The sequence below is a fragment of the Peromyscus eremicus genome, chromosome 10 (assembly GCF_949786415.1).
Source record: "Peromyscus eremicus chromosome 10, PerEre_H2_v1, whole genome shotgun sequence".
In the NCBI taxonomy this organism is placed as follows: domain Eukaryota; kingdom Metazoa; phylum Chordata; class Mammalia; order Rodentia; family Cricetidae; genus Peromyscus; species Peromyscus eremicus.
Window position 1 is genome coordinate 66413092 of NC_081426.1, and position 27114 is coordinate 66440205.

General features: G+C 43.2%; 2 protein-coding genes across 12 annotated transcripts in view; one reads left to right on the top strand and one right to left on the bottom strand.

The window, feature by feature from the left end:
- The window catches only part of Fip1l1 (factor interacting with PAPOLA and CPSF1), a 64429-nt gene extending 59890 nt beyond the window's left edge, over positions 1-4539 (top strand). For all 11 annotated transcript variants that reach the window (XM_059276013.1, XM_059276022.1, XM_059276014.1 and 8 more), the window contains 2 exons: positions 3434-3571; positions 4227-4539. In XM_059276013.1, coding sequence (XP_059131996.1) covers positions 3434-3571; positions 4227-4374 — 286 coding nt within the window. In that variant the 3' untranslated portion in view covers positions 4375-4539. The remainder of the gene's footprint in view (positions 1-3433; positions 3572-4226) is intronic.
- A 683-nt stretch (positions 4540-5222) lies between these two features.
- The window catches only part of Lnx1 (ligand of numb-protein X 1), a 32772-nt gene continuing 10880 nt past the window's right edge, over positions 5223-27114 (bottom strand). Inside the window, exons 5-9 of the mRNA XM_059276025.1 lie at positions 21390-21524; positions 17561-17738; positions 15691-15916; positions 6310-6468; positions 5223-5755 (exon numbers count right to left, since the gene is read on the bottom strand). Of these exons, the coding sequence (XP_059132008.1) occupies positions 5620-5755; positions 6310-6468; positions 15691-15916; positions 17561-17738; positions 21390-21524 (834 nt within the window). The 3' untranslated portion in view covers positions 5223-5619. The remainder of the gene's footprint in view (positions 5756-6309; positions 6469-15690; positions 15917-17560; positions 17739-21389; positions 21525-27114) is intronic.

A 27114-nucleotide genomic window follows, 5' to 3' on the forward strand; every position in this document is an offset into this window, starting at 1 on the left:
CAGAGTGATAACGTTTATAATGATAGACTCAAGCTTAGAGATGACTCTGGAGTCTGAATGTTCCTGTAAGCTGAGAATATGATAAGTCAGCCTAAGTCAGAGATTACGGTACCAGTAGAGCCCTGTTAACTGCTGGAGATGTGGCTGTGGTGTTATTTAAAATTCTCTATTCTCTTAAAATTTGTTTTTTTAAACTCTGTTCCCTTTCTCCTTTTTCCTTTCAGTGAAATTGACTTAAAAATTCATTTTGATTCATGTGATTCACATTTTGAGCCCTGTTCTGAGCCAGAAACAGTGCTGTATCCTGAAGATACAAATATTCATACATTGTCTTTACAGATTAAACTTAATAGTGCTGTTAAGCTAACTAAGACTGGTTTTCTTAGCCGGGCGGTGGTGGCGCACGCCTTTAATCCCAGCACTCGGGAGGCAGAGCCAGGCGGATCTCTGTGAGTTCGAGGCCAGCCTGGACTACCAAGTGAGTCCCAGGAAAAGGCGCAAAGCTACACAGAGAAACCCTGTCTCAAAAAAACCAAAAAAAAAAAAAAAAAAAAAAAACAAGACTGGTTTTCTTAGTGTAAGAGTGTATGACAAAGAACAGGAAAAGTTGATTAACATACCTTTTCTTCCACTCAGTTTACTTGTGACTTACACATAGTACACATTTAACACAATTTATTGATGAACTAGGTGAACAGTGGCAAGGCATGTCCATGTGAGTGGAACACACACTAGTCCATGATTCTGCTCAAGTTCAAGGGCAGTAGTTTTCAGGAAGCTGGCTGGCTTCTGCTGTAGTTGAAATGGTACCTTTGAGGTAGCACATCTGTAAAATATGCATGCCATAGTGAAGGAGCTTAGTGCAGAAATGTGTAGGAAGACGATTCGTGCATCACACACACATGCTCAGGGGCTACTGAGTTGCTAAACTGGACACCATTGGTTAAACCATGTTTTCATTTTCAGGTTGCTGAGTTCTAGTTCTACTTAAATATGAGTAAAGCTTAAGGCCAGAAAAGCAAACGGTCGAGGAACTCTGTGTTCTGAATTGTCCTAGGAAAAACCTGCACTGGGGAATATACATGGGAAGTAAAAGCTCTTTGCTTCTAAAGACTGACAAACATTTTCTGAAGCAAATTGTACAGAGTACGTGTTGCATTACAAATTACAGGGTCATTGTTTTGAAAATGAGAGACCAGTTTTAACATCTGTTTTTAAGGCAGTTTAATTGTGGGCCAGAAAGGCGGCTTGGGTGCTGTAGATGTCTGAAATGTGCTCTGATGAGTTCCAGGCCTGGAGAACCTTTGCACTGCAGCACCTAGCAGAAAGGGGTGGAGGGGTGTTGCTGTTTTCACTCAGGGAAACTCGCCAGTGGTCTCTTCTTCATGGGCTCCCATCATGTGTCTGCTGACAGAATCTAAAGGCCCCAAAGCTAGCAAGACTTTGCTTTAGGACAAAGGGGGAAAGGGAGCCACACATGATACAAGTGTGAAATAACTGCCTGCCTTACTCTTATGTAGCCTGGTTGGAGTCGTTAGAGAAATCTCATTTGTTGATAAGAGTTGACTGCAGTGTTCATTTGTCACTGTGCTATTTTGCTTTGCCTTGGAGAGAGATTGTTAGAGGCCCAGTAACCTTTGTAGGAAAGGGTCTGCTTCTGATACATACTAAATTCATTGAAGAGTTCCATTTATGTATTATGCTGTGTGTGCACACGCATGTGCTTGTCCCATAATCCCTCTTTAGAGGTCAAAGGACAACTTGGGGGAATCATTTCAATCATTCTACAATATGGAACCTGGGGATCAAACTTTAGGTTGTCAGGCTTGGCAGCAAGTGCTTTTACCCACTGGGCCATCCTGTCAGGACCCCAAATTCCATTTATTGATTGCCTACTTTCACACTAAGAGCTTGATAAATATAATTGTCAGTGTTATTGAAACCTTGAAAAAGATTGTCATAAATGGACACTGAGAAATATATAAATTATAAATGAGAAAACTGAGATTTCAAGGAGTGAAGTTCTAGCATTAAAAGTGGCAAAGGCAGAATGTGCTGGGCATTCATGGATATGCTGCCACTCTGCACTACCTGTCATGGTACACTGCCTACCAGTACGTGCTTCTTGGGGGAAAACATGGGTGTACCCATACATGTGCATGTGCATATGTGTACATTAAAACATGGTTTTGTAAAATGTTTTACAATCTTAATATATCCTAGGTCTTTATTTGGGCAGCAGGGTATTCTGGCATTAAATAACATTACTGAACCACTTCTCTCTCTGGGTAGCCACGGGCTGCTTAGTTCTTTTATACAGCTTATGCTTTCCCCTGATTCTATCATTCCCACCCAGATTCTTGAACAGATGTTGTTACATACAAATTGCTAATTATTTGTATTGAATATATTTTTAAAAACTAAAGCTCTTTGGCAATATTTTAAAATGACAGAATTTTCTGATAGTAGGTTTTAAACAATCTTGACTTCCATGTGAAATACAAAAAGGAAAAAGCCAGGCGTGGTAGTGCAGGTGTGCAATCCCAGCATTCGGGAAGGGGAGGCAAGAAGAGCGAATTCAGAGTGAGAAGGAAAGAAAAGTGAAAGACTTCAAAGGATTAGTAAAACCATGGGGAGAAGAGTGTCAGGAGATATAAAAGAAGAAAAAGTCAGAAACACACCTCTTAACTCTGACAGTCACTTCTGTTTTGTGAGTCTCTGTAATTCAGAATCCAAACTCAGAAGAGAGAGTTTTAACGTGCATTTGTGCATTTGAAGTTTTTAGCCGTGTGTCGTCTTTAACACACAGTTAGGGTGGGAGGACAGAGAGCGATGTGGATGAGGTAGCTGGGATGTTCAGTGTATGTGTTCTGTGTGGGTATGCAGGCATTGATGTCTTTTTTTTTTCTTCGTGTCTATTCTTCTGCAAATGGTGAAAGTTGCACTATTTCTGCTGGTAAAAATCAAACACTTAAAAAGATTGTATCTATCTGCCTTCTATGTGGAAGCCATTGTGAGCCATGCGTATGTTCTTAGAATTTTTACCACATGACCAGTGCTTTGCAAATCAGATTTTTTTGTAGATATGAGATACATAAATACATTTAATTATTAAATAGGAGCAAAAAGAAATAAGCCTGCTGGTTAAATTTTATATCAGCTGTAGGTCTCATATTTTCCCCAGAAATAAAATGTGATATTCTAATATGAAACCTGTCATAAAAACTGATAGCACAGAGCAATTGAACAGAAGGCCATTTTTCTAGTGGTCTGTTTTAACTTAGATGTGCTCCTGGTTTGTGACTCAGTCTAGGGAATATTTGTTTTCCAACATAAGACGCTAACATGCAGGCCTCTTAGACTGCAGAAGCTCTTCTTTTCACAGTCAGCTAAGTTAACAGTCCTGCTGTTGGTGTTTCCACTTCCGCTGCAGTGACGAGGAGCGTTACAGATACCGGGAGTATGCAGAGAGAGGCTATGAGCGCCACAGAGCTAGTCGGGAGAAAGAAGAACGACACAGAGAACGACGTCACAGAGAGAAAGAGGAGACCAGACACAAGTCCTCCCGCAGGTCTGCTCTCTACTAGTGACCCGCCTTAGTCGGGGGGCCGGCGGGGTGGGGTGGGGGTGCGCACGACAGTCGGCCCTTTAGGAAGCGAAGGTACAGTACCCAGCTGATAGACAAGACTGTTCCTAACAGAAAGACAAGAACAGTCTGTCTAGTTCCTTCCTTATGGGTGTCAACAACAATTTTTAAAGCTAACAAGGTTGCATTTCTTTATTATCTTCAAGACAAAATTAAAATAAGATATCTGGGTGGTTTTTCCTTTGTTTTATATTATCTCTTTGATAGAGGGGAATTTGGTCATATGAGCAAATCTTTATATTAAAGTGCTGTTTGGTTTAAAGAAAAAATTGGAGGCTTGCAGTTCTAAAATAAAAAAAAAAATTAGAGTCAACTTTAATGCTATAAAATAGTATTTCCTGCTCCAAGTCATCATGCTTCAGTGTCTTAGACTTAGAGACTTTCTAGTAATCTGGGATGGTATCGGTGAAGATAACCCCCCATAATATAATCTGTGTAAAATCTCATGCAAAATGACCCTCCAAAATACGATTATCAGAAAATGAATGGGTTCAACCTAAATCCAGGCTTATTTAGACCAGATTGATTTTGTCACAATTTGTTACTTAAGCATTGTTAAACGCAATCCCTTTTCCTGCAGTAACAGTAGACGTCGTCATGAAAGTGAAGAAGGGGACAGTCACAGGAGACACAAGCACAAAAAGTCTAAAAGAAGCAAAGAAGGAAAAGAGGCTGGCAGTGAACCCGTCCCCGAACAGGAGAGCGCCGAAGCTGCCCCTGCCGAGTAGACGCCACCTTTTCTCTATGTCAGTCCCAGAAATAGATGCTGTAAATCTCCTTATTTTTCTGGATAATGTTTAAGAAATATACCTTTAATCTTGTTCTGTTAGAATGAAACGTTAACTTCTTTTCCAAAATAAAAATGTGCATTTTTTTTTGTGTTAAGTTAAAAATCTTTGTCTTGTAATATTTAAAGAATAAAAAACAGAAATGACTTTATATCCAAGGAAGTAATGTGAGTGAGTCAGCAGGGGATTTAGAGCTTAGGTTGGCTGTATACACAGTATGATGAAGGTCGAGGACTCACCTTGGCTAGCTTCCTAGTCAGTCAGGTGCTGTCACAGAGAGTGCTGCACAGACCCCCGTGAAGTGACGCGCTCTTGTCTTACTACTCCTGCATGTTAGTGATAGCGGGGTTTCAGTGTTCTAAAGTGGGTCCAAGGTAACTAAGTGGGCCAGTTTTATATCTCAGTGCGTAGATGGTAGAGGCCTTTGGGTGGTCCCATGATGTAACGTGTGTACTTTCCAGCAGGTACACGTATAGACACAGTTGTGACTGGCACAGCGCTGGGCCCCTCCATGGCCATCTGTTTGAGCCGGGGTCAAGGTGGTTTGGCTGCTGTTAACATGCTTTCCAAGGCTCGTTGGTGAAGTAGAATGTGGGGTGTTTTGTATACCATTACCATATTACAGATGAAAGTAAACTCAATGACAGTAGTGTTCAGTCAGTCATTTCATAGTAAAACCAAAAATCCAAGCTGAAAATCTGGACTAAGCCCAGGAGGGAGTACAGAGTAGTGGTGCTAGGAACTTGGTGTGTGAAAGAATGACTTAGAGCCACAGGGAAGAAGACAGCTATCATTTAGAAAAGATTTATTTCTCATTTTAAATCCTCTGCCATTAAATTTCAATGCCTGTATTGTACTCTTTCTTGAACTCCACGTACACCATATTTTTACTTGATTTGAATTGTGTCATACAAACCATTTTAGATTTTTTTTTATGGGCTTTTTATTGAATAGAAAAATATAAACTTAAAGGTTTGGAGTGATGAGAAATCCTCCACACTAAATAAAAACTTACCAGTTTTTATTTTTGAAAACATTCTCTGAGGTGTAGCTTCTTTTCACAATATCATACTTTTCCTGGCATTTTTTACAATATATTCTTTAAATATAAAAATTGACAAGATAAATACAGTTTTACCTAGCCTATCTGATCTTTTTTCTGCTTTTGAAGATCCATCATGGATTTTATAAAAAAGTACCAGGCCAGGAAGCAATAGTGAGAGTGATCCTCCCTTTCAGTTCCTTGAGCATCCTTGCCAAGCAAGCGTGTATCATGCCGGACGTACTCCTACCGTTGACAGCGAGAAGAATGTCACCACATCTAAAAAAAAAAAAACAGGATCGTGACCAGAATCACTTTATGATTGAAGTTACTCATGGTGGACTTGGGTGGTCCTACTGTTGGCCATATTTGTCCATTTTAATTCTAATTAGATTTTTCCCCTCTTTACTTAAATTCTCCAAGCTCCATACAGCTTACATTAGAAGATATCGTAGTATAGGAAATTGCAATATGGGACCAAGGCCAGTTGTAATTTTTTATTTTGAATATTTTGAGACAGGGTTTCTCTGTGTAATAGCCCTGGCTGACTTGGAACTCACTTTGTAGACCAGGCTAGCCTTGAACTCACAGAAATCTGCCTGCCTCTGCTTCCCAAGTGCTGGGATTAAAGGTGTGTGCCACTACTGCCCAGTGTAATTTTGAATTTCTTAAACCTGACTAGTACACTCACCTTTTAATTTCTCGCTCTTCAAGAATGTATAGTATATATTGTAGTAAGTATAGTGAAGAATATGCTTTCTTTAAAGTGGGGCCAAGTTTTTACATGTAGAAAACAAAATACTTGAATATTATTTTTGCTAACTAATTATTACCTAATTCTTCCATCGTTGTATGCTGGTGTTCCTTCGACAATGGATTTGATAAAAAAAGGTTTGTTCCCATTGTATTCTTCATAACCTCCTACAATGCAGAAGCCCAGACTTCCTGCTGTGTTCCTCCTGAGTGTCACGTCTTTACAGTTAGATAAGTACCTGAAATAGAATATAATTAGTGTATGTACAGTTGGGTTCACTAGTTGTGACTTCATCTCTCATTTTTTTGGACGTTTTTAAAAAGTAAACTAGTAACTGCATATGCCCCCTCAGAAGTGACAGCAACTTTTCATGCTCATAGCCGGCTTTTGTATTTGATCTCTTCCATAGCTGAACACCCTTTCAACAAAAGGACTTCGTTACTGGGTTCAGTTTGTGAATCTGCTGAGAAATCTAGTGTGTTTTTGCTAAGGACACCATAGTGCATGGGCTTAATATGAGCCAAAAATAGGATATGCCTCAATACTTCTAATGATAAGCCAAAGTGGAGCATACTGAGGGAATATAATTTTTATATATGTGTAGGTTTACATGGTTCTTCAAGAAGGCGAACTTTCTTTGAATTAGTGATTCACAATGAAATAATCACGATGAAAATCATTTTAACTTAAGCTAATGAACGTCATTAAGTTTAGACTTTCTATTGACCCTTGGAAGACACTGGTTTATACTCACATAAACAAAGACGACTGTAGACATCGATGAATGGAAATTGGGTCAAGAGTAGAACAGTTGTAGGAGTAAATCAACATGGCAGAAACTGAAGCCCAAAGTACAAAAGGAGCTGGAGAAGGGAAAACCACAGCTGGCCTAAGAATCAGTAGAAGCCTCAACTAGGGTAGTCGTGACGGTTAGAGCTAAGTGCAGACTGCTGTGTTACAAGAGAGGGGTGTCAGGAGCTGGAGTTTGCTCTAGGGTCCTTGTCTAGCATATGTGTGTCTGTGGTCTAGGAACTGCTTTGACCGGAAGATAGCATTTTTATGTTGGTAGAAATGAAGATGTTTTGTTTATAGACTGTACCTTAAAAGAATCAATTGCTTTTTGATAATCAATAAAAATGATCTTGTGAAATGGTAAGCATTGAAGTTTGGTCATTGTACTGGTTGTTGGCTTTTCTCATTTAACTGTGATGGCTATTCTTGGTTGCAACTTGACTACATCTGGAATAAACTTAAGTGGCTGGGTATACCTGTGAGGGATTTTTTTCTTAATTAAATCATTTGAAGTGGGAAGACCCACTTTGTCTTTTGAGACAGGGTTTCTCTGTGTAACGGCCCTGGCTCTTCTAGAACTCCCTCTGTAGACCAGGCTGGCCTTGAACTCACAGAGATGCGCCTGCCTCTGCCTTTCGAGTGCTAGGGGAAAAAAGGTGTGCACCACCATTACCTGGCATGGGAAGACCTACTTTTAATCCAGCTCTTTTGAGGTGGGAAGATCAACCTTTAATCTGGGCCACGCCTGCTGGCAGCCTGTATAAAGGACATGCTTGCTTGGCTCTTATTGGCAAGTCCATTCCTTGAGTGGCGTTAGAGCCTAATTCTTTGGAATTCTAGCATATACTGAAGACCAGCTGAGATACCCAGCCTCGGGAACTGAGCTACTACTGGCTTCTTGGACTCTCCATTGGTAGACAGCTTTTGTTGGACTAGCTGAACCATGTCCTAAAGCCATTCCAGTAAGTCCCATACATATCAGTTCTGTTCCTCTAGAGAACCTAATACAATGTTTTTCATGGTGTTGCTTTCATTTGAAATAGAACAAGCCCATTTTTGTTTTGTATGCATTGGCATCATGTACAACATTCTTCATTGAAATAACAGAAAGTATAAATGTGTCAGTAGCACATGCATCCTGTGCTACATCCAAATAAGAGCTTTGGTCTACTGGATATCACACTGGTAAGTTCCAGTTTATTTGACTACTTAGGAAAAGCGTCACACATTCCTACCTTGGTGGGCAGTGGTTCTCAATCTTCCTAATGCTATGACCCCTTTAATACAGTGTCTCATGTGGTGACCCCTAACCATAAAATCATTTTCATTGCTACTTCATAATTGTAATTTTGCTACTGTTGTGACTCATAATGTAAATATTTTTGGAGATAGAGGTTTGTTGTAGGGGTCGCGACCTATAGGTTGAGAACCACTGTTGTGGGTATGTGCCCAGTTTTTTTGGTAGAAAAGTAGTAATTAGGTGGTTCCTGTCCAGGAGTGTGATCAAATCTTCCAGTCGTAACTCTTTAAAACATATAACTATGAGTTCCAGGAAAGGTGCAAAGCTACACAGAGAAACCCTGTCTCCAAAAAACAAAACCAGAACATCTAACTATATAGCACAGTCTCCGGAACTAAAGCTTCTCATTCTTTGGACCATTGTGTGTTCTATTTTGTTTTTTCAGTAAGTATTTCTGTAGGCCTTATTTGACTGTCCGAATATTTTATCTTGCTCATCTATAAACACATCTAAAATTATTAAAGTTTTCAACCTAATATTAATTATAAGTGTGTTTTCCTAGACTCTTCATAGCGGAGAAGGCATCAGCTTTTAGATGTTTGTTTGTGTATATATCATGCACTTGGCATTGGGGAATATCAGTGAATATACAGAATGCTTGTCCTCCTGTAGCATCCGTTGAAGAAGGTACCCATGGTCTACCCTTTTATTTTCCTCTAACTGTATTTGCCTTTGTTGTAGCAGCAGACTCTCACTATGTCAACCTCTCAGTCAGGCTGGATAGTTGGGACTGATGAGTCACTTTTTTTTGTTCTTTTTTCTTTGCATTACTTCATCCCCCACTGGGAAAACCTGGCAGCTGGTTTTGATCAGTGACCTTTGAGATTAAGTGACTTTACCCTCTGGATGTAAATGTGAGCTTTTTTCCTACTCTGAGCTCATTCTCTCAATTTAGGCGTAATTGAGAAAGATTTGGCATAAGGAATGGCAAGGGCTTTGGTCATTTTTCCCGGTGAGGTTATAGTTAGGCTCACAGACAAATTTGCCTCCAGTGAATAAATTGAGTATGAGAAGTCCTGAGCTGCTCAAGACACAAAGCTTTGGAGCTGGAGTAGTGGCTCAGCAGTTAAGAGCACTGGCTGCTCTTCCAGAGAACCCAAGTTCAGTTCCTAGCACCCACATGATGGCTCACAGCTGTCTGTAAGTCCAGTTCCAGGGGATCCAAATAACCCTCTTCTGACCACCCCAGGCACCAGCATGCATCTGGTACACATATCTACATGACAGGCAAACACTTGTGGTTGTATGAAATAAAATGGCCTCCAAAGGGAATGGCACTATTAGGAAGTGTGGGCCCTGTTGGAGGAAACATGTCACTGTTAGGGTGGGCTTTGAGGTTTCTTTTGCTCAAGGTTCTCTCAGTGTGACTTTCAGTCAACTTCCTGTTGCATGCAAAATGTAGCACTCTCAGCTCCAGCACCATGTCTGCCTGCACACCACCATGCTCCCCATCATGATGATAATGGACCGAACTTCTGAAACTAAGTGAGCCATCCCAATTAAATGTTTTCTTTATAAGAGTTGCTGTGGTCATGATGTCTCTTCACAGCTCTAGAAAACCCTAAGACAACACTTATACACATAAATCTGTTTTTTAAATTTTCTCTAAATCTTCCTCCTATACCAGTTTACTCAACAAAGCATTTGAAACACTGCTTTGCCTGGGTTTCAGTCAGAGGGATACTAAGACAAGGAAGGCATTGACTCTTGAAAAACAAAAAGCCAAAACAAGAGCTTAGCCTCACAGTGTAAACTGAGTCCATTAACCAAGCTGGATTGATTGTAAGATTTTTCCCATGGTGTCAAACTCCAGAGATCATGAATTTGTTCACCATACTTTGGAGGATTGCTTTATTTTACTTACAGAGAATTAACTAATTTTAAATACTTTGGTCTTTTTTTAAACAGTGTTCATCGTTTTTATATTGGAATCACAAGTCCAAAGCACTAAGTCTCTAAATTAATATATTTATAAAAGAAAAACAACAATGGCTGAGTTTGAGATAACAATAGATGCAGTTTATCTTGTAGAGAGAAAATTGACCATGTAACCAGTTCCTATCCTTTTTTAAAATTTTGTTAGCCCTGTCTGTTCAGATACTTTAACGTTTTGCCCTAACTTACTTGTAAATATTACCACTAATGTAGAGTCTTCTGTGGTTGACTCCTGGGTCGGGCTTGCTTTGTACCTCCATTTGGGCTCCTGTGTTGACTGCTCTACTACTACTCTGCTTCAATGTCATGAGCAAAGTGTCTCTTTAGGGGATGCCTAGCCACCTAGGCAAGGAGCTCATCCTATCCAGTGGGATTAAAAAAAAAAAAAACTGCTCCAATGGGGCTCTTAGCAAATGATCTGAAGTCTGTAAAAAGCTTTTCCTAGCACATAAGGGACTTGTTATTTCATTAGTAAATGGTTTACTCAACAACTGTTCCAGACCTTTAGAAATACGAGACATTTTTTTCTTTTGAAAGGTCCACCCTCATAGTAAACATTAAAATGCATCATTTTACATATTAAATACAGGTAGGTTTGGGGGCAAGTGTTCAATACATTTTTAAAAATAACTCTCCTGCTGAAATGATGTGGCCATTTGATTTGACTAATGGGACTTTACAATCACACAGGAAAGGTGGTAAGGGAAATTACTAGAAATTGTAGGCTACCTAAGCGGCAAGAGTGAGAGCGATCTGTACTATCCTGTGCAGGAATGTTATGTGAGCTCCTCCAGAACTTGCTTTATGGTAGAAACAAAGACTTAGCAACTTTCTAATGCATCGTGATTAAAATCATAGACTAAGTCGAGAATGGCAAGCTCAGCTTGTGGCTCTGCCATGCAGCCTGAGCATGTCACATGACTGCTCTGGGCCTTAGTTTTCTACTGAGTCACAGAGCCTGTGAGTCTCGAGGGAAGTGTGAAGACCATGTGAAGACCTCAGGAGGGACCCTGGCTCTTGTTCAGGGCTCATAAACATCAGTTGCTTCTTGGCTACTGTTAGACTGCATGGCTTAGATGTACCAGCACAGTGGACCTATCTTGTAATGAAAGCGTCAAAAAGTTTTAGCTAGAAGAGAAATATCGATGTCTATTTCCTTACCATTTAATATTGACAATAATCCTGATTAAATTAAAATATGTTAGGGGCCTCAGGAGAGGAAAGGAAAGGGTTAAATTCTTAGACAAAAAGAGAAGTGAGTTAATGCATATTTCTCTCATGCTAGTCCAGATGAGAGCATGCTTTGAAAGACTTCCAGATGTGGAATGTGGGCCCCGAGAGCCAACAAAGTAAAATGTCATCGGTGTTCCTGGAGTCTCCTGCTGAATGGCAGCTGATAATTAGCATAGCTGGCAGAGTGTCTGGAGCTGTGCTATCAACAAGTGCACTATTAATAACACACGCTTATCGGCTTCTTTATCACCGAAGACTCAGACTCGGCCACTGCCCAAATCTGACACCCACTGGTTCCACACAGGCAATGCCAGCATGGCATCCTAGGACTACCCACTTCACTTACGTTTTTGCTCTGTGCTACACAGCATCTCAGGAGAGAATGCTATGGTCTTCATGATTCTAGGCCGGCTGACACATGCTTCTTCACCGGGGGAGGGCCTTAGGTAACTGGCAAGACCGTATATTGGGACAGATGTTTTTCCTCAAACTTTGTTGAGTGAAATGTATTTGTAACATTTTTGTGCATGTATTTTAAAGGTTTATTTGTAGTCTAACAATTCAGGTAAAATGCATTTTGCCAAGGTGTGGTTTGGAATCTCTTACCCTACATCACTTACCTCATCATTACATCACTTACCTCGAATGACTAGAGACATGTAAGACAATGCTGTTGTGTTGGTAAGGGAAAAGCTAGGTTTCTTGAGGCTCTGAGCACTCAAGATTAGAGGTGTGAGTGGATCACCACCCCACACCCCACCGCAACTGAAACCATACTACTGGAGCTCACATTCTGAGAGTACCACAGTGCCTAGGACAGGAGCAAGATGGGACTGAGGCCTGAAAAATGCCAGGGTTCTTGTGGTTGTGTCAGGTTTGGAGACTGTATCAAGTTTCAATCTGGCAGAGTGAGGATCAAGGTCCCTTTGTGCGTTAAATTTCACTATCAAACCGACTAGGAAATCTGGAAGTGGAAATGAATCGACCTTGCAAAATTAAGAGCTATCATGTGTGTGAAGTAGAGCTGCCAAAGGGCAAAGGGCATCAAAGAGGAAGTTTAGCAGAGAGGCCTGACAGCACAGAAGAACCAGCAAAGCCGCAGTGAAGGGCTGGCTGCTCTAGCCATACTGGAAGTGGGCAGACAGGTTTCCCTAGGTTCGGCTTGACAGAGAAGACAGACTGTAAGAACCCAAGCAGAGAGCCAGGTGGGAAAGAGGAGCCTGAGTACGGCAGCGTGTCATGAGTAGCCTGCTAGGCTGACCTCAGTTGGTTTAGGAGAATGCACAAACCCTTTACCAAACAGATCTAGTGCCCAGAATATGACTGATCCTTTCTCTTAGCAGCCTTCAGCCGATAGCTGCTCAGAAAAAAATTATCCCACTCAAAGATTTTTGAACCAACAGAGTTAATAATGCTACACAAGAAAGCAGGTGAGGAGAGGTGGCAGAAAAAAAAATAAGGAAAAATCTCTCACTAGACAAATGCTACACAAATGAAATGCCTCCTTAGAATATGAATTGATAATTAATCATATCACTGATTTAAAAGACCTATGCGGCAATGCCCTATGTAATCAGCAAGAGCTCAATGCAGAGAAGATTTCAAAGATGACGCAAGGCGTGGAAACACATGCCTGTAATTCCAATATTTGGAAGGCAGAGACAGGAGCATTGCTGCAAGTTAGAGGCCAGCCTGGATTGTGTCAAAAAGAGTGAAGGATAGCAGGGTGGTGGTGACGCACGCCTTTAATCCCAGCACTCAGGAGGCAGAGGCAGGAGATCTCTGAGTTCGAAGCCAGCCTGGGCTACAGAGTGAGTTCCAGGAAAGGCTCTAAAGCTACACAGAAAAACCCTGTCTCAAACAAACAAATAACCTGAGCACTCAAGATTAGAGGTGTGAGTGGATCCCCACCCCACACCCCATGGAAACTGAAGCCATACTACTGGAGCTCACATCCAGAGAGTACCACAGTGCCTAGGACAGGAGCAAAAACAAAAAAAATATATACAAAAAAGAGTGAAGGACTGAGGGAGAAAGGAGGGAGGAAAGAAAATCAAAGATGGTACACTGAGAAAAGGGTAGTGGATAGAAGAGAAGGGAAGAAACTACTCAGAAATGAAAGCGGTCACAAAGGAACAGCCCTATGACTGAACCCTGGGGAGTGGGAGAGCTGATAAAAACAAGAACAAAAGTGACGCAACAGTGTGAGAGTCACCTAACCTGCCACCTGGCTTCACAGATAGGACCTGTCCCTGCTGGCAGCAGGCATTGATGGTGCACTATCATGATGCCCAAAATTAATTATTGGGTTTCTTTTTAATTTTTAAACAGCTTTGGAACAAAAGAGCTCAGAGGCCGCTGTTGTGTACATATAGCAATAGTACATTGCTATCTAGAGCAGGGGCATCAAGTGACAGCCAAGCCCACGAGCTCATTCGCGATGGTCTATGGCGGCCTCTGTGCTACAGCAGCAGAGCGAGCGGTTGCCAAGGCCCCACACTCGCCAAGCACAAGCTTGCCAGCCTTTCGCAGAAAGGATCAACCTCTGCCATAGTCTTTCCCTGGAAAAATACTCAAGACGTTAGTAATGCTGGTGACCTCTGTGGAGTGCATTGAAGGTTCCAGAAAGGACAGATAAGGACTTCCCGCTCCCTCTGCTCTGGTCCCCTCTGACCTGCTCATCATGTCATTAAATATTGCAGGGAGGAGGAGGGAAGGAAGGATAGGGAATGGCTCCGAGCTTCTGGAAGTCCCTGTCATCTTGTGTTGCCGTCATATGACATTTCCTTTCATCCTTGGAGGGAATGAGTGCAGTGTAGACACCCCAGAGAGAGCAGAGAGTTGCTGCCAATGCCAGGTGGCTCATGGGAGAAGAGAGGAGACATGCGGGCTTGGTGTTCTCTCCTCACACACGGGGACAGTGAGGAGACTGACGAGGTAGCTTTCCAACAAACGGTACAAACGCTCTTGGGAGTGTAGTTCCAAAATCTCTTTTAAAGAAAAACGTAGAGCTGGAGATATGACTCAGTGGTTAAGAGCCCCGACTGCTCTTCCAGGGGACCCAGGTTCAATTCCCAGCACCTACATGGCAGCTCACAACTGTCTGTAATTCCAGTTCCAGGAGACCTGACATCCATGGCAAAATACCAGTGCACATAATATATATATATAAAAATTTACTCAATATAATAGCCTCTTCCTTAGGCTCGAAGGTAAAATGTTTAAATGGCCTCAGTGCTCAATGTTCCAGTCTCTAAGGACTTTCAAAGACCTACTGATTTAAAAAGGAATGTATCAACTGCTGGACACTCGAAAGAGAATCTAGACCAGTTTGTATTTGAGGAGACTGGTTGTCTTTAAATCAGTAAGAGTTACCTCTACCTTCAAGAAAATGTTTCAAAACCAAATACCCTGCCTGCTTCCACGATTTCATCCTACTCCAGTACATCCATCATCAGTGACACCGTTTTTAACATTTAAGCTATACTTTTAGAGGCAACCATCTAAGTAGATTTTGCTCTGGTCCAGGGAAGCAGACATCAAATTTATCTGTCCTTTGAATAGTCACAATTCATGTACATAGCCATTTTGGGGCTGTCTTCAAATCCTCCTCTAAAGTCATCGGGTCAGGTCATTTTATAGTTCATCGCAAGGCTCCAGTTGTACCTCAGTAAAATGGTAACCCAGTTGCTTCCTAAAGAACTTTCCAGAAGAGTCACAGAAGAGAGATGCCTTGAGAAGAATCCTCAACTACCAGATGCTTCACTATGAAGCCACAGTGCCCTACTGTGCTGCTGTATGTATAGTCAGAGCCTCTAGAAGCCTGAGTGAAGCCACAGCTGGGCTGCAGCTCCCAATCATCTCCACGCAAAGATGAAACTTGGCCTGAGCAGAGCCCAGCTTGTGAGTGTGGACACAGGCTAGGTTTCTGCCATCAGCTGAACTCCCTGCCACATGAGCCACCTGGTGACTCTGAAAACCCAGAAAAGCACCTAGAAGGTTCTCTATCTAGGCTTTCACACCCACCCCAAGATTTCTATGTGGCTTTTCATTTGCCAACAGAAGACAGAATTAGTTCAGATAGCCCCGCAAACGAGACTGGGTCTTATTAGCAAGATGCTCGTGCCCAGGAATCAGCCCAAGACAGTGAAAGAGTGGTTTAAGAAATATAATCCATAAGGGTGTTAAAGTGGGACTCACTGTGGTAATTCCAGCCACATGACCCAGGATGGGGACCAGTCACCAGGCGGGGTCACGTTGTGGTTGGAGTCCAGGGCTGCTGGGCTGCAGTCTTCCTGGGGCTCCTGTTCCTTGACTTCCAAGGCTTTGAGTACCACTGAGGAAGATGTGCTCTTCAATATGGCAACGGCCTCTGTCCGGCTGACCTCTGTGAGCTCAATCCCATTCACATTCAATAAAATGTCACCTGAGGCCAGAGAAGCAGAAGCATCCTCAGTGAGTGCAAATGGGATTCTGCTTCGTGTGTGAAAGGACAGAGGCTGACTGGGCGTGTGGACAGGGTGAGGAGAAGTGTGTCTCTTGAGCTCGTAGTGACATGAGGCTGGGTCTTATTTAGCAAATGGTAAATAGAGCACGTGGGAATGTCTATTTGGGAGTTCTCCACAGATCACCTACCAATGTTCATCTGACGCCTTATGTGAGATAGCTTTGTTCATAGTGACATGAGGCTGGGTCTTATTTAGCAAATGGTAAATAGTGCACGTGGAATGTCTACTTGGGAGTTCTCTACAGATCACCTACCAATGTTCACCTGTCGCCTTACGTGAGATAGCTTTGTTCACTACTTAGCCAAAGACAAAATACAGTTTCACTCTTTGAATTTCCTGTTTTCTTTAGCACACAGTGAGAGCAATGGACAAAGAGCTTCTGTGCCTGCACAGAGCCTGGTGTGTGGGATGCTACCAATAAACAGGGACTGAAACAGGAGTTAGTGTCTGGCACAGGAGCCCAGAGCAGGTAAAGACTAGGCCTGGACCCGGTCTTCACAGAGATGGAAAGCAGGTAACATTTCTAGTCACTGCATCCCTGGGCTGTGCAGAGCTAGCAATAGCTAAGTGCCTACGTTGTACAAAACTGCTCCTGTGTGTCACATGCTACAAGTTCTCTCATTAAGTCTCCCCTTGTCAGACCTCATCATTCTCCACCCGGGTGCCTGCTGAACAGCAAACGATATTAAAAGATGCCTTCCTACCCTTGCTTTATATTTCATTTATCTCCTGGTTTTTCTTTTTTTGGGGGGGGGGGGTTGTGCCTCTTGTACATCATCTTGTCTTCACACAGAATCATTGTAGACAGGAGGAAAATAACAGGGGATGGCCTCGAATGCTTGTTGACTCAAAAGGCAGCACCCTCTGATTGTCTGACTAAATCCTGTCCCATGCCACCCCCACCCCCACCCCAGCTCATCAGGCAGACTGACTGTACTTGAAAAATGTGGTGTTTTTTCCCTTGAATCTGAGCTCTCGAAAAGCACAATCCCTCTACCTAGGCAGCCTCCTCATGTGCTTGAACAGTACTATTAAGATCCTTGCAGAGGTAAACTGGATACCTCCCCTTCACATAGAGAAGCCCAGAACAGGAGTGGCCAAAAGAGGTCCACTTCTCACCAATGAGCGAGTCCCTCCACTGATATTTAATTATACCACTGAATCGACATCTGTGTACTCATTTATCCCATTTATCTCACAAAAGGGCACAATTCATAAATCAGTTTCACTACTGGCAAAGAACCCATTAGAATGCATGGAACTAAATGATGCCTTAGAGGTAACTTGGCTCCTGGGTGTAGTGACTGCCTGTCCAGCCCGGAAAGTCTAGGGGCTCTAGCCTCCCCAGCAAAGCTGCCTCACGCCCACTCACATGCACCAAGAGGGGTGAGCCTGGACTACAGCCACAGTCGTGCTCATCCTAGTCAAAGAGGCCCAGCCATCACGGCCAGCTCCCTCTCTCATCTTCTCCTCCACTCAGAGAGCAGTGAGCTAACTCGGTAAGCTGCCAGCTCCTCCCCAGGCTCTGGCACCCCAGCACCTTCATCCTCTTCATGTTGTACCTGTTTTTATTCTTCCATCTCTGCTTATGACTCCTCCAGGCTCAACACTGATGACATAGATGGGCAAGTCCCATTCCCCGTGGGACGCTCCCCCTCCAACGGTCATGCCGAGAGATTCGCTGGGGTCTTTGCGGACACTAACAACCTTCTCGTGACAAGTGGCTGCAGGCTGGAGGGGCTGAAGGCACAGACACAAAGAACATGGCACATGCACTCACGAGGCGTTTCCACAGGCACACAGTTGTCAAGGCATCAATAAGGTGGTGGTACCTGGGGTGTCCCAGAGAACACACCAAGAGAACCAGCACGTAACAGAGTTACAGCATCGCAGAATTCCCAAAGTTCGCTCAGAGAAGTTTACATTTCAAAATGGAATAGTAAACATAGAAAGGGAACAGCCTGAAGACCATGGTAGAAATCTGGAGCTTACGAAGTGAACTGTATCCCAAATCTCTCAAGGGAGGCATCTGTTTTTGACAGTGGTAGGTCAACTTCATGATTCACCGAATATCAGTACATTTTTCATATTTAAAATTAATTTACTGTGTGTGTGTAGGTTTGGTGGGGCACATGCTTTAGCATGCACATGGAGGTCAGAGGACAGCTTACATAAGTTGGTTCTCTTGCTCCACCTTATGAGTCCCGGGAATCAAACGCAATCTGGCAAGCTTGACAGCCAAGGCCTTTACCCACTGCGCCATCTTGCTAGCCCAGCAAGCTTGTCTATGTTTAAAGTAAAAGAATAAAATCATTGACCTGGGGTGACGACTTGGTGCCTAAAGTACTTGCTGCACAAGTCTGAAGGCTACTGTTCGAATCTGCAGCCCTCCTATAACAGCCAGGCATGTAAAAATGGTGACTCGCGTAATCCAGAGTTCAGGGATCCACAGAGCAAATGGAAGGAAAGAGGCAAGCTCTACTTTGGCCAGAGGCCCAACCTCAGTAAATATGGTAGAGACCAGCCAAGGAGGCCACTTGATACCATGCTGTGGTCTCTGTGTGCACACAATCACACATGCACATGCACCCATGTATTTGTAAATACGCACACATGCGCACACTTGCATGCAAATCATACACACATGCAGAAATCTGCCCCATTTTATCCATCTTTCCCATTTTTGGTACTTTCCAAACAGCCTCAGCAGCACTGAGCGATACACTCTGCTGAACCGAGTGGCTGAACACCAGGACCGCACATGGCCTGTGTCTCTGATGGCCTTCTGTCTTCTCCACCAGAGGGATGGAGGGTTGTGTGAGAGAGACTGATGGTAGCGATGGAGAAACCCAAACTTCTCAGTAAATTCCTCATCCTGAGTTGCCCAATGTGATACAGAAGAAGGAAAGCATGCCGGACATAATCCTTTCTGTCTGTCTTTCCTCCTCACTCCTTGCTTTGGAGACCTTGGATTGTTCCTTAATGCTTAAAAACCTGACTTGTAGTAAAATACTTCAAGCTGATTAAAAAATATGGGCAACTAAGAAGCTGTATGGAATATTTATATTTTAAAACATTTACCTAGGGTTTAAAACATCAAACGTTTTAGACATCTAGAAAGCATCAGGGCCTACCCATGCACCCTAAAGCTTGATATAAAATCACTGCCAGGCTATGGTTAATGTGTCCTAGTGACACTTCTCTGGTCACGTTCCCCTTCCTCTCTCACACGGGTGACTTCAGGACTAAAGATGGTGCCTCTTAGTATTTAACTCTTCAACTAGATAGCTTTGCTGTTCTCACTTTCTTTGGTATTTCTTGGAAGCATTTAAACTCCTCCTATTTTCAAATGCCATGTTGTTTTCCTACATCAGCTTAAAAAGCAAATCATCGAACAGCCCCGTACATCACTTTTCGGGTGGTGGGGGCTTTTCAGAAGGCAGATAGAAGTGTGAATGAGAAGAACTGGTTTCCCAGTATGTTTCCAGGAATTCAGACACAAGACACAGGGCTACAGCAAAGATCCCATTAGACTGTCCTGGCTTTTCCATGGCTCACAGCAGGCAGAGAGAAGGAATTATAAAGCCTCACTGCTAGTAGTTTAATGAATGAAAATATAACACATGCTACTTAATTCAACTGAATTCATTAATTAGATACAAGCTTTATGTAAAATTTTTGAAGATCTCACATATAGCTTGATATTAATGAATACTGTCAGAATAACTTTAAAACACTAACTGTATTTATTTGGAAGACGGTACCAGGGAGTTTAATCCATAAAATTCTTCAGCAGGGTGTTCTTGCTCTGTCTAGATTGCTTCCCATACATAAACACGGAACTGAACGGTTTGTGGAGACATAACTGGCTGGAGATTTAAGATAAAGGTGATCTCAGGCTCCCTGATTACAAAGGAGAGAATTTTTTTTTCTGCAAACATTGCTCAAAAAACTCAACTTACGGCCTAATGTGGAAGGAAAAGGCATTCACTCATTCATTCATTTCATCCTGGTTCAGGAATAGACTACATATAGGGGTGTTTGGTTGTTTTTTAAACACTGATATATATATATATATATATATATATATATATATATATATATATATATATATATCGGTATTTTCCACCATGTGTGAGCAGTGCCCCCAGAGACAAGAGAGCACTGGATCCCCTGGAGCTAGGGTTACAGATAGTTGTGAGCAGTCTTGTAGGTGCTGGCAACAACTGGCATGGTGGGCATGGTGGGGGTGGGGGGAGAGGGGTGGGGTGGCAGGGGATTCTCCTCCAAGAACAAGTGTTCTCAACTACTGAGCCATCTCTCCAGCCCTGTTTGCTTTTAGTAACAACAACATGACATCAGTTGTCAGGAAAAGTGGCTGCTAGAAGCTGATCATCCTCATGACCGAATGCTAAACCAAGGTAATAGGATGCTTAATCTGGACTGGACAACGTGTTGATTAGACACTTGTCTAAAGGACATGTAGACTTTGCATCTAATAGAAGCCACACACAAGCACAGACTGGGTGGAGTCACGTCTCTTGAAGAGAGGCTGCAAAGAGAGGAAGGTGGAGAGACGTATTCTCCTCACAGATCCCTTCTGCTGGGTCCACAGTGGTTGAAATTTGTCCTGGGGCCATTGAGATGACTCAGCCGGTAAAGAAGCTGGTCACTAAACCTGATGATGTTAGTTTAAGCCCTGGGACCAGTATGGCGGGCAGAGAGAACCAATTGATACAAGTTGTCCTCTGGCCTCTACACATGTACCATACATAGCACATGTCTACATACATACACACCTAGACCCACACAATAAATGAATAATAATTTTGTTTTTAATTTCTGGATTTGAATGCCGTAAGACAAGACATGCGCTCCTGGCTTGTCCAAACACTGCCCTCCCTAACATCCCATGGGCTTCAAGTGTTATAAGTATCTTCCTAGTCTCTTGTACAGACACAAAAATATTAAAAACAGCAGGGGAATCATCATCATTTCCAGGCAGGTTGGGAAACTCAAAAACTAGAAACCAAGCAAACTTCTCATTGCATTTTAAAGTGAATGGAAAACAGTCCTTTTACAGAAGGAGCCTTGGTTAAAAATATGGCATGCATTTGGCTTAGGCTGGAATCAGGTCCCTTTAGAAGGGCTGCAAGCTGGGATTTAACAGAGCCCCTGCCCCCAACAGCACCATCCTCACTCCTGCTTGGATGGGAGGCACCTGTCACTTCCCAAGGATGAAGATTTATGGGACTTTGGCCTTTAAATTTTATGAGTAGCACTTCTTGAAATGACAAAGTCCAGAGATAACCCTTAGAGACATCCAAGTTTACAGCTTTCCCAGGAAACAGCCCTCTGCAGGAGCTGCAGACACACCTGGCTGGGCCTCACCTTAGAAGCCACGGTCCTCTCCCCTGGGCCTGGGGACCACTGGCCATTGCTGATCTGGCCAGCTTCTTGGAAGATGTCTGGGCTGGGATGTCGAACCTGGCGGGACACGACGAGATGAACACGTCCTTCGCTGGCCTGGACAAGAGGACATTACATTAGCTGCTTGCACAGACATGGCTCTAGGGCCTTACCAGGATACCACTTTCATTTTTACTTTCATTTAATGGAAAAATAAAGTGTCAAGCCTTTCTTATGTGGTGCTGGAGACTGAGCCCAGGGCCTCTGAGCAATCCAGATAAGTACTCCGCCATTGAGGTTTACCACCAACCCTTCTAGATTTCTTCATTTTTAAAAATGTGGTCAAAAATTAGAAGAATATATATCATAAAACAAATTTATTTTTGATTATGTATAGGTGTGCATATATGTATGTGGGTGTGTACATATGAGTGCAGGTGTCCTCTGAAGCCAGAAAAGGGTATTGGATTTCCCTGGAGCTGGTGTACAGGTAGTTACAAGCCACAGGGTGTGGGTGCTGGGAACTGAACTCAGGTCCTCTGCAAGAACAGTGTGCACACTCAATCACTGAGCCATATCGTTAGCCCCCACCCTAGAATTCTCACATCACTGCCCAGCTTCTACTTTGGCAAAAGCATAAACTATTTCCTTGAACTTGAAACCAGGGACTAAACATTGCTTCAAGAAAAAGCCCAAGGAAGGTCTGACTCATACAAGTCTTTGAAGAGACACCATTAGGTCTTGCTAACGCACTTTCAGTGATGAGCTGGGCTGCAGACAAGCATGGCTGAAAACCTTTCTGAATAGAGTAAGGTGCATGGTGTTAAGTCGTCTACATCAGTTCTAACTCAATGGTCAGAAGGAAAGAGAAACAGGGTCAGAGGCAGCAACCCTGAACCGGAAAAATGAAAATACTATGTCAGTCTTAGAGATTCAGGCATTGAACCTTTGGAATACAGGGATGACAGCCAGAGTAAAGCCATTACCCTGACCATTTTTATATGACTATCACTAATTCTGATCCTTATGCACACTGGTACTTAAGCAGAAGATTGAGAATAGCAAATGTATTGCTTATTGGAAAGGTTTGTTCCACGCAGGAAATTACAAATTAGCTTTCCGCCACAGGTCAGCTTCCTGTGTCCCTGATTGCGGGTGTCAGAAGCCAGACATGCCAGTGCCTGAGGTTTCAGATCTGCAGGGCAGACAGAGGAGACCCTAGGCCTGAGGAACTCGTAGGAACAAGGTTGAGTTCTGAAACTGAAATGGCAAATGGATCCTCCCATTACTTCAGTGAAAAATGGCAATGGAAGAGACATGGCTCAATTTGGTTAGAAAGGTACCTGGCAAAACTAGGTTTGGGAACCAGGAAGAAAACTGTAAGATCTGATAGTTCGCCTTGTCATTCCAGGTCTCGACTACTCACCGCAGCAGAAACAGACACTGATGTGCCTATCTCTTTCCTGCATGGGTATGGGGCCGTGGAGAAGTCAGGTCGCAAAAGATGGGCCAGGCAGTTCCTGCTTATTTCCATTAGCTCAGACAGTGGAAATCAAGATGCTTGCTTTTCACTGGCTATGGTCTGAATGTGTGCACCCCTCATCTGTGGAAATCCTAACCCTAGAGGTGGTGGTATTACCAGGTGGGCCTTTGACTCAGTCCCCATGAGTGGGATTAGTTTGTTCCTTCCAGCACGTGAGGCTACAAGAAGAAGATACCTCATATAAGAAAGTCATTTGGGAATGGAGATGGTTCAGTGGATAAAGAACCAGCTGCATAAGCACAAGGACCTGAGTTCGGATCCCCAGAACCCATGTAAAGATGGGAGAGGTAGCAAGGGTCTGAAATCCCGGTGTTCCTAGGATGAGGTGGAAGGCAGAGACAGGAGAAGCTGGCTGGCACATGGAGCAGCAAACAATAAGAAACTTTCAAGTAGGGTGGAAGCTAAGGGCTAGCATTCCAGGTTGTCCTCTGACTGACACATGTTTCCTGTGGTATGTCCATGCCCACACTCACACACATGAATGCATGCACACGCACATACATGCATACATCACACACAGAGATTTAGGTGGGAGGGGGCATTTCCAGATACTGAACCTGCCCATATCTTGATAGTTGGAATTGTAAGACATGTATTTCTGTTGTTCATATTAATAAGGCACTCCATTCAGGGGACTTGGTTTCCATAGCAGTCACAGAGACTAAGACACTACTTCTCTCACCTTCCTTTCCAGAGCACAGAACTCCCTCTCCCTGTCAGGAACTAGGACCTTAAGTACTAAGAGCTCCGCCAGGGCAGTTGGGTCCTCACAGTTGTCTAAAGCACTAACCAGCCCAAACCTTCCTCACATTGATATCTCTATACAAAGGCTCTCTTGAAACTTGGGGGTCATCAGGTGGGTGGTTATAAATTAGACTAACTTCTAGTACAATTGTTGGGGTATAATAAGAGTACTATAAATATCACAGTGGATGGTCAGCTAGGTGAGCTGGTCATTCCATATCCGTGGTAGAAAATGCCACCAAATGGCTCCACAGAGGAAGCTTGAATTTAGCCTGTTTTCCTTTATGCACAGCCCTAACTAACCCAATCAGTGCTTATGTGCCCTTCTTTTGCTAGCCTGTGTTGGATTCCCTGGGGTCCCTCACCACATCTGAAGCTTACATCAGAATGGCATGGGCGCGTACGTACACACACACACACACAGCGCCCAGGTAACACACCATGAAGAAACGTACAGAACACAGAACTGTGGCATCACCAACTGTGTTCAATTTTGGAAGAGAGTGTTGCAATAATTGTATCTCTTCCTCTGGATTGATAACAGAACTCATGGGAAGATAAGTAACAAAGAGCATTCAGGTCCAAACCTCAATTGCAGAAACTGAGATGGCTCTCTTATCTTTGGGGAAACTCCACTGTTGAGAAGGCTGTTGGCAGAGCTTCGGCTCTGGGCTGGAACTGTGTCCTGCTCATCTTGGACAGCGAGCAGTGCATGCTCTGAGCAACACGTTATAAGAAACGTGAATGTTGCAGAGCTATACCCGGCTCACCGTGACAGGCAAAACCCGAATTGCCAAGGTGCAACCTGCGCAAGCTATTTCATTCACATTTGTGAGCACGCATTTCTCACTGGGCTTTCAAATGCTGGCTCCAGAATGAAGCCTTGGCAGGACCAACACTCCAATAAATAACACTGGTATCAATTTACTTGCAAATAAATTCTCTGCAAGGCTGGCCCTGTGGCTCTTACCAGCCACCTCATGAATCGTTCACAGGGAGGCTATTTAGTGCACTTTCTTTCACAGCATTGGAGATATGAGGTAGGCTAATGTGTTGGTCTTGGCACTAACTCTCAGGAGCAACTGGAGTCAGGCTTGAGAAACAGTCCCGGGCACTGGAGTCTTTATTCCCACTGGTGTGACGGTGATATATGAAAGGGGAGACAAGGTAGAGGTACAGAAAGATGAAGGCAGGAATGATTCCTGGTTTCACGCCCACATATATGCAGGAGATGGGCTCATCAGAAATGGGAAATGGTGACTGAGAGGGCCAATGCTAACTATAGGCAGAGCACAGAGAACCTGTCCATGACAGTGTAAGCTTCTCATCCAGCCAAGGGCTTCCTATTGTAAGGAAAATTGAAACTGAATAAGGCATTTGCACTGCTTTCAGGGGATGTGTGTGTGTGTGTGTGTGTGTGTGTGTGTGTGTGTGTGTGTATGTGTGTAAATATATATACATACATATGTATATATACTCCAATATATATCATATATAATGTATATATAAGATATATCACACACATATATAATATGATACATATTCTATGCTTAAATTATTTGTGTTTTGAGACAGGGTCCCACTGTGCAGCCATGACTGGCCTGAAACTCACTATGTAGACCAGGCTGGTCTCAAGTGCACAGAGGTCCACGGCCTCTGCTTGAGTGCTGGCATCAGTGGTGTGCACCAAGTGAGCAATAGCTCACGTGGGTTTACCTGCTGTGCTTCTTGCACTGGCTTTATAGACTTCAAGGAGTCTCCATCTCCTCCGGCATGCTGCACAGGGTTAGTCTGTGCAAACACATGACGTGGGGGTGGGGGGGGGGGGGACCGAATTGACTGCTGGCTATCATAATTGTGCTCTGTGAAGCAGTAGACCCTGGGCACAGTCTGGGTACCAGAGGAAAGGCATATTTAGAAGGGCCGCGCCTTGGTGCAGGCAGGTGAGAGCTGGGTGGGGACCTACAGAAGCAGCGGGTGGGGCAGCTGCCTCCTGCTTCATCTTCCACCTACGCATAGGGCTTTTCTTGACCATCTCTTCCTTCCCCTCAAGACAGAATCTTTTAGGAATAAGAAAGTGAGTGGTGATGGCAATAGAGCTGGTGGCTTAGGCAGGGTCATACAGATGCCATCGACAAAGTCCCTGAGTCTGCTGATTGCTGAGTCAACAGACAAAGCCACTCCTCTGCCTCAGCACCACTTCTCTTCAGGGAACTGGAGGTTGCTCCTCCCGGGATTATTTCTCTTCCACGGTAAAGGAATAAGCGTGGAGGGGCTATTGCACTGGAGAAAGGGCAGCAGGGTTTCCAGACCCTTTAACCCTTGTGTGTACAGCTGCACAGAAGATTCCTTCGCATAAAGTTTAACTTGAGTGGCTGTACTGCTTTCCAAGTCTCACTTTCTTGAGAAAACAGGGAATTTGGAGTCTTATTTAGGAATCTTTCCGGCTTTGAGAATTGAGCATAAAGAAATTTAAGTTTAGTCTATGTGCACTAAATTGACTACAGGACCCTGGTAAGACAATTTATGGAAGCAGGGGTTAGATTCCATAGGAGCTGTGCTGATTTGTACACACACAGATCTAGCAGGTCTTATTTCACTGATGGTTCTTATTGGCTCCCAGGGACTTGAATGCTGAAATTCCCACACAAGTTCTGCCTTTTTCTTTCCAGGTATGAAGCACAACTCCTGAGCTGGAATCCCATCTTTAGAGTAAACGTAGGTAACATGAGCAGGGCACTGTTTACTTCTTGGCTCTGTCTGAAGCCCTATCACATTCTCTTTAAAACCTGGAACAGGCTGACTTTCAGTTCTTTGATGAAGTAACTGCATGTTTAAATATCATTTCATCCGAGGAACAAAAAATCACACATATGGCAGGATTACTGAGTGCTCCTACTTTCCCCAACCTCTAAAGTTGATTTGAATTTTTTTTTAGTTTCTAGGGTTACAAAGAAAGAAAGAAAGAAAGAAAGAAAGAAAGAAAGAAAGGAAGGAAGGAAGGAAGGAAAGAAAGAAAGAAAGAAAGAAAGAAAGAAAGAAAAAAAGAAAGAAAGAAAGAACAGGAGAGAGAAAGAGAAGAAGAGAGGGAGAGAAAGCCAGCTAGCTATATAAGAGCATGGAGGATTACTCAATTTGAAATTCACAATTGCTTTCTTTGTTGACTGTATATATTTGAACTCCTAAACAAACATAACTCACTAATCTAGAATTGCATGTAGATGGGAAGTCCTTAAAATAAGCATTTCTCTTAGAATTCCCAGGTTCTTGTGGTGATAACTAGGTGGAATATGCTGGCACTCTGGGATACAGATGTTGAGACATCTTTTTTTTTCCTCTTTGATCAGCTATCTCTTTGTTCTCTTATCTCAAGTATGACGTCAGATAGTTCCAAAGAGTTTGTTTTCCATATAGTTATTC